Genomic DNA, 6741 nt, shown 5'->3' on the forward strand with positions numbered 1-6741 from the left:
GTTAATTTCTTTTAAGCCATTACCTACACTCAAAAAATATTCGTATCTACTCAAATATTTTCAAAAATACAAATTAATATTTGAATAAAAAACAAAATTTATCTGCATCATACGCAAATTATTTAATTTTAACAAATCCGGGGTTCTTTAAAACTAATAAGACTTTGTGAGATCACAAATTTACATCGATAGCTTTTTCTTTCTGTCTAGCTTTTGTAGTGATCTATGGCTAGTGATCCTATAGATCCTATATACTTTATAGGGTCGGAAACGCTTCCTTCTACCTGTATACCATTTTACTCTACAAGTAACGGGTATAATAATTATAATTAAACAATCAGACAATCAGTAAAAAATGTATGGGCAGTAATTTCTTTTTTTACACAGTAGTAGACAGCATTTCTAAAAATCATATGGTGTTTGCTAGTGTGCTACACTGACCTACAAACTCTGGTTGTCATAGGACGACAGCTGCTCAAACTCGTATTGAACAAACAAACGGCACGAACGAAAATTCCGATACTCCAGCGTTAAATATTTTTGTTACAGCCCCAGTCGAGGCCATGTCCGCGAACCGAGACCACCCGTACGGGTCGACAGTGCGACACACGATTGTGGCACGGTCCAATCGGCCGGTGGTCAACCGGATGTTGCGCTCCGCTCGACTGGACTCCACCGTGGGTCTGAAGATGGGCCAGCCGGTGAGGGAGAAGCGGATGGAGGTCAAGCCGCAGCTGATGCAGAAGGAGCGATCCTCGAGCACCGGGATGAGCGGATTCTCCAAGCTGACCAACCGCGACGGGCTGGTGGGCAAGGCCTACTGGAACGCGGCCATCGATGATGTGGAGTTCGCGGCCGCCTGTCGCTTCCAGCCGCGCATTCCCGTCATCGACTACTCCCTGGTGCTGCCGCCGCGACTGCGCGAGCGGGTGAAGCGCATCCAGAACTACGACTACTCCAAGTCCGACGAGGACATCTACATCCGCGATGAGATGCAGGAGGTGCGGCCCGAGGACTACATGAGCGTGGAGAGCTCCGAGAGAAGCGAGGAGGAGGAGGACACGGTGGTGGGTATTAAACGCCTCAGGGTTTCCCCAAGATGATCTCGAATAATCCTCGGCTATCTTAGCTCCTCGATATTGGCCGCAAGAAGGTGGAGGAGTACTTCAACGAGAGCGAGCACTCGGATATTGTGCGCATGGAGCACGAGTTCGAGCAGTTCGACCTGAAGCTCGACGAGCCGGTGGGTCACACGCATCGCGTGGTGGACAAGACCAGTTGGTATGCCAAGTTCCTTTGCGCCCCGCGGGACAAGAGGGTCAGCTGGCAGAGCCGCGTCGAACATCCCGGCCAGAACTACTCCATGGTGACGCTGGACGAGCAGGCCGAGAACCTCATGGATGCGGTGAGTATGGTTGAAATAACTAAACTTTATACCAGTGGTGGCCAGCAGAAGCAGCGCACATACAATAAAAGCACGCATTTACAGCGTACGTGAGCGTCAAAACTCTAGCAGCGCAGCGGCAGAGAAATTGCTGGTCATCATTGCTTTATACCTATCTTTCTTAATTCAATCTCCACAGTCTGCAGAACGCTTCGTCGAGTGGTTGAACTCCTTTGGCACCTTGGAGAGCAATCTGACCCCGGAGAAGGTCAAGAACCTGTTCTCCATCAAGGGTGATCGCACCTTATTGGCCTCAGTGAAAACGGATCCCAAGGAGGTGAACGCCATAGCTCAGACGGTGGCCGATAAATGGAACAAGCCGCATGTGGGTACTTTATTTATATTTTATGATAAACGGAAATACCTTTATAATAACGCATCTCTTTTTTAGATGGCCATTGAGCTGAAGTACGAGAAGCACATCAATGATCACGCCACTCGGGTCAATCAGAAACCCCTGCTAAGTGCCTTTGGACGCACTGTGCCGCTGAAGGATCGCCCCTGGCTAAAACGATCGGGCGATACTGCCATTAAGACTGTCTATCCGGAGGAGCTGCTGACCCGCGAGAAAATCTTCAAGGGCATAACCCACCTGCGCAGCACCACGGCCCTAATTGATTTCTATCTGGCCCATCCGGAACTGGAACGCCCCCAGTATCTCCTGGAGAGCGGCGACTTCGAGGAGTCCAGCGCCAGTGAATCCGTGGCCGAGGTCCCTCTCTACGAGCTCCTGGGGTTGCGCTATTAACTCGGTGTTCAATGTTATGTTGCATTTTCAAATTGTCAGTTGGCTATATGACAATGTATGTATAGACTCGAAAGAAGGAGTGAACTTTAATCTTTTTTGGAGATTTGGGTAAAATTATTTCAATTAAAATAGTGCTTTACAAAAATACAAATATATGCAAAGGATTATCCTTTACAGCCTCATTTGAATTTGACACCATTGGGATTTGGGATTTGACACCATTGTTCAGAAGGACATTATCAAAAATAACTCTTTCTACCAAGTCAACTAAAAGTGCATGAGGGGATACCTACGATCCTTTAAGCTAACAATATGCCAATATTTCAAAAGTGATCTTGGCATTTTGGCGTGCGGCCATACTGGTGGAAGAAGATTTCCAGAGTGGAAACTACATAACAGAAACAAAATTTAAAAAAGTGAAGGGCGGAGCACTTCTGATAGTTGGACCGCAGCTGTATATTTTTACGTTTTATGGCTAGGTTTTCGTTTATTTTTTCTCCCTTAAAAAAATCCTACAATTATTCGGAGTATGGTGATCGAATGATAAAGAGTGTCACTTTTAAAATATTTTAACAGCAAAACAAACCATGAATCCTTTTGCCTGTGATACTCCCGGGAAGTTGGACTAATTTTTAGGATTATAAAGATGTTTACTTTCACTAACAAAAGTTTAATCACTAGTTTTGTAAGGTTCATGGTTTAAATTCATCGTTTTGATTCGACTTCTATGAAAAAAAAGCCTTCCTTTTCACCAAAACAAATCTTCGCCACCACTTTAAAAAAATAATCCAACACAGATAATCAATTTTATTGGTAACAGAAGCTAGTTTCTACAGCGTCAGCGTGGTCTGAATCCAGGGAAGGTAGGTGCCCACGTTGACGTAGACCCCCGGAACTCCTGCCTGTGCGCAGCCGATGCCCCAGGCCACCAGTCCCACCACGTACCAAATGCCATTGCTGGTGCAGACCAGAGGCGAACCCCCATCGCCGGTGCAGGCATCCTTGCCAGCCTCTCCGCCGGCACAAATGAAGCTGGTGGGGCTGAGGGCGAAGGAGGAGCCCAAGCGGGTGGCCTGCAGCGCCGCCTGGCAGTTGGCATTGGGAATCAGCGGCACGTCCACCTGCCGCTCGATGGCCTGGTAAGCTCCGGTGGCTCCAAAGTCATTCTTGCCCCAGCCGGCAACCCAGCAACGTTGACCCACAAAACTGGTGGTGGGCAGACAAACGGTGCCCACTGTGGATTTGCTGGTCAGCGAAACGGGAGTGGACAACTTCAGGATGGCCACATCGTTCTGCAAATTATTCGGGTTGAACGAGGGATTCACGTACACATTCGAGATGTACACATCCTGGGCGGGAATCGGTTCGCTGGTGCTGCTGGCATCCCATTCCCCCAGACGAACTTTGAAGGAGGTGAGCCTGGGAAATCCCTAACTTAAGCATCACTAATCAATGGAGCAATATGAAACAAACTCACGCCAGATTGTAAACCTTGTGGGCGGCGGTCAGGACATGTTGGGCGGTGATCAGTGCTCCTCCACCCAAGTAAACATCCGCGGTGGTCAGCAGAGCCGCCTGCCAGGGATATGCTCCAAAGCTCGCCTGACCCGCTCCTGCCGTCGAGGAGCCGGGAGGAGGTGGAAAACGGCGACCACACTGATAGCTTCCCGCCTGGCAGCAGGCCACCAGTCCATAGTTGCAGGTCAGTGTGGCAGAAGTGGTGGGAATAGAGGGCTAAATGGGAAAGGGATTACCCAGATGTTGTATCGGAATCACAAACTTTATCTTACATATCCTCCGTTATTGACAATCCTGATGTCCAGCTGGCCACTGCCATCGCTGGGTGCAGTGGGAATGGGATTGGCACAGGATCCCGGTGGAACACACTGGCAATAACTGGTGGTTCCGGGATTCACTATGGAGGGCACAGGTGGCCAGGTGCCCGGCGAAACTTGCGGCGGCAGCAGGGTGCCCACAATCAGCTGCCTGGTGAGTACTGAAGGGGCCTTAAAAACCAGGAAACTACTACTACAATTCGCAATGGAGCCACTTACTCGTGTGATTTGCCGTGCTTCCCACATCACTGGGTTGCGGCACTCGACCCGCATCCTGACCCCCATCCGATTGAACTGGCCCAAAGCTCCAGGCCTGCACGCACCTCATTCCTATTCCAATCACCAGCCACTGCAGCAGTGGGAGCCACCACATCCGACCGAACTGAGTCATAGCCAATGACAACTAAATCGAGACGACGAAGCTCCGACGGGCTATATAGCGATGGCCTGTCCATAGCTCCCACTATTAAATTGCTTGACGAATGGCCTCCTCTGCTCAGGGATTTTCCAAACTGCATGGAGCCACAAAAAAGCAATCATAAAAATCGAATTAGGGGAAGAGAATAGGAGATGCATTACGAAGTGGGAGTACTCTTTATTATTACCTATAAATACGCTTCGAAACATTTTTACACACAAAAAAACTTGCTTGGTAAAATTGACCAACAAAGATAGTTACGTAACTATTAAAATAGTTACGTGTATTTTGTTTTTGCTTTGGGTTTGTGTCTTTGCTAATTGTGTGTATTTTGTTGTTGTGAAATTACTATTTACTTAGTAGAATTGACAATTTTGCTGGTTGGGGCCTGTTTGACAATTATTACAGTTGATTTTACCAAGTTTTTTTTTTGTGTGTACCATATAAAAAATCTAAGCTACACAAAAAAAAGCATGTTTACGTAAATGTAAATTTCAGGTCAAGCAAAACCCATATCGTTTTTACATGCAATACTTTTTTTCGACCAAGTCAAATTTACCTGGCCTCATATCAAATTCAAATTGATCTTAAATAATGTAAAATCGACCTGCGTTTCATATCGGATTTTTTTGGGTATATTGTAATACAATTCACATATAAACACATTTAATTAAGCGTATTGAAAACGAAATTCAATAACAAATACTTTAACAAATATTGATATTTCCACTACCTATCCCAAAAAAAGGGTATTTCTGTAAAGTACCAAATAAATTAAGTCTAGATGCGTCGTGTTGACAACTCTCTGGTTCGATAATTTCATTCGGCCGAATGTTTCCATTGTTAACAAATCATTTTTTAGCTGCTCCACATTTTTTAGCCATTAAATTTGATTCTAATAACTTAATGGTTTAATTGCAAACAATTTGGAGGCGATTCATGTTTGACACTTTCCGCTTGAAAAGCATTCGAATTTTCCCTTTGCACCCCAGAAAACTGTTAACAACTTGTCGCTGAAATTTGTTTAATGATTCACACCACCGACAACATTCCGTTCGATCTAGCACCAAATCCCCGACTAGAGCTGTTAAACTGGGCAAATGTTAAGTCGCAGATAGGAAAAGCTTTCGAGCTTTCATATCAGGTGCAGCCAACTGACTAGCTAACTAGTTAACTTGGGTAGTTCTAATCATTCGGTGCGGCAAAGTGGAACGAAATGGGTCACCTGCAGTTGGATTTCCATTCGATACCCAAGCTACATGGCAAAGAAAACTACTGGCAGTGGCGCATCCTCCTAAAGACCTTTCTGGAGGCCAACGATCTGTGGAAGCACAACGAACCCAAGGAGGTACTTAAGTTAATCTTATGATAGTACCATTTATTTTTAACCTTATCACTTTTTCGCTTCCAGAGCCCAGAAACTAAATTCCTGATTTTGGCCAGTGTTACGGCCGATAAGATTGAGCCATCCTACGATGACCAAAGCTGCTCGTACATTTTCCAGAATATGGAGAGCCGATTTGGGCCTTTCAGTTAGAATTTGAATTAGTATTATTGTGGGCCAACTAAATATATTATCCCTTGGATTATTCAACTGACTTTCTTATTTCTTATCGTTGGTTTCTTTGTCATCGGGGGTTTTCGATTTCTGCCCTCCTCCCTCGCCTCCCCGACCTCCTCCTTTACCGCCTCCATCGCCACCACGTCCAGATCCTCCATCCTTTCCATCCCTCGGGTTTTTCTCATCCTTTTTCTTTTCCCCTTGCCTTGGTTTTTCTTCGTTCTCCGATTTTCCAGCTCCACCACGACCGCCATTTTTTACACCTCCATCACCACCACGCCCACCACCGCCACCTCCTCCGACTCCGCCTGCACCACCTCCTCCTTTTCCGCCTGACATTTTCTGATAAGGAAAAACTTACAAACTTGTGTGTTGACTACAACAACCAAGCCAAAAAACATATATCTTACGCAATTGCTTTAGCAATGAGCTATGATCAAATTTCTTTTTACACAATTTTAGTTTAATTTTTAATAAATTGTATACTAAGTTCTACAACAGAGAAAATTATCAAAAGTTTTAGATGCAAAATAAGGGGTGAAACACTTTAAAAAGTAAAACGTTTTATACAAATTTATTTTACTTTGCATTTTTAAAACGTTTTTATTTTTATTTTTAAAACTTTTTTATATGAAAACGGCACCTAAATCGTTGTATAATTTTCTCTGCGTAGAATTATTCCATTAATGAGGCCCTCTTTTCTCTTTTCCTTTTCAAAAACAGAATGCACAGCAA

The 6741-nt window shown here is 45.1% G+C and overlaps 4 protein-coding genes across 4 annotated transcripts; 2 read left to right on the forward strand and 2 right to left on the reverse strand.

Moving 5' to 3' along the window:
* The first annotated feature begins 452 nt into the window (after positions 1-452).
* LOC108068642 (uncharacterized) lies at positions 453-2374 on the forward strand. The gene is made up of 4 exons (XM_017158336.3): positions 453-1067; positions 1130-1405; positions 1584-1769; positions 1836-2374. Exons 1-4 carry the CDS (start codon positions 564-566, stop codon positions 2190-2192), a joined length of 1323 nt encoding a protein of 440 aa, XP_017013825.1. The 5' UTR covers positions 453-563; the 3' UTR covers positions 2193-2374.
* A 634-nt stretch (positions 2375-3008) lies between these two features.
* On the reverse strand, positions 3009-4488 carry LOC108068634 (phenoloxidase-activating factor 2). The gene is made up of 4 exons (XM_017158323.3): positions 4247-4488; positions 3983-4188; positions 3670-3926; positions 3009-3611 (listed from the first exon to the last, which is right to left on the reverse strand). Exons 1-4 carry the CDS (start codon positions 4416-4418, stop codon positions 3023-3025), a joined length of 1224 nt encoding a protein of 407 aa, XP_017013812.2. The 5' UTR covers positions 4419-4488; the 3' UTR covers positions 3009-3022.
* A 1103-nt stretch (positions 4489-5591) lies between these two features.
* On the forward strand, positions 5592-6043 carry LOC108068777 (uncharacterized). The gene is made up of 2 exons (XM_017158535.3): positions 5592-5793; positions 5857-6043. The coding sequence occupies exons 1-2, from the start codon at positions 5662-5664 to the stop codon at positions 5980-5982; spliced, it is 258 nt and encodes an 85-aa protein (XP_017014024.1). The 5' UTR covers positions 5592-5661; the 3' UTR covers positions 5983-6043.
* A 5-nt stretch (positions 6044-6048) lies between these two features.
* On the reverse strand, positions 6049-6493 carry LOC123003533 (ctenidin-1-like). The gene is made up of 2 exons (XM_044396343.2): positions 6417-6493; positions 6049-6362 (listed from the first exon to the last, which is right to left on the reverse strand). Exon 2 carries the CDS (start codon positions 6343-6345, stop codon positions 6049-6051), a length of 297 nt encoding a protein of 98 aa, XP_044252278.1. The 5' UTR covers positions 6346-6362; positions 6417-6493.
* Positions 6494-6741: the final 248 nt, after the last annotated feature.

This window comes from Drosophila takahashii, chromosome 3R, assembly GCF_030179915.1.
Source record: "Drosophila takahashii strain IR98-3 E-12201 chromosome 3R, DtakHiC1v2, whole genome shotgun sequence".
Lineage (NCBI taxonomy): Eukaryota > Metazoa > Arthropoda > Insecta > Diptera > Drosophilidae > Drosophila > Drosophila takahashii.

Excerpts from the sequence above, each read along its gene's own strand:
- LOC108068634 (XM_017158323.3), bottom strand. The coding sequence starts at position 4,418 with ATGACTCAGTTCGGTCGGATGTGGTGGCTCCCACTGCTGCAGTGGCTG. Across the intron at positions 4,189-4,246 it reads AAGCACGGCAAATCACACGA|TACTCACCAGGCAGCTGATT; the intron begins GTAAGTGGCTCC and ends AGGCCCCTTCAG. Across the intron at positions 3,927-3,982 it reads TTGTCAATAACGGAGGATAT|CCCTCTATTCCCACCACTTC; the intron begins GTAAGATAAAGT and ends TTTCCCATTTAG.
- LOC108068642 (XM_017158336.3), top strand. The coding sequence starts at position 564 with ATGTCCGCGAACCGAGACCACCCGTACGGGTCGACAGTGCGACACACG. Across the intron at positions 1,068-1,129 it reads AGGAGGAGGAGGACACGGTG|CTCCTCGATATTGGCCGCAA; the intron begins GTGGGTATTAAA and ends CGGCTATCTTAG. Across the intron at positions 1,406-1,583 it reads CCGAGAACCTCATGGATGCG|TCTGCAGAACGCTTCGTCGA; the intron begins GTGAGTATGGTT and ends CAATCTCCACAG.
- LOC108068777 (XM_017158535.3), top strand. The coding sequence starts at position 5,662 with ATGGGTCACCTGCAGTTGGATTTCCATTCGATACCCAAGCTACATGGC. Across the intron at positions 5,794-5,856 it reads AGCACAACGAACCCAAGGAG|AGCCCAGAAACTAAATTCCT; the intron begins GTACTTAAGTTA and ends TTTCGCTTCCAG.
- LOC123003533 (XM_044396343.2), bottom strand. The coding sequence starts at position 6,345 with ATGTCAGGCGGAAAAGGAGGAGGTGGTGCAGGCGGAGTCGGAGGAGGT.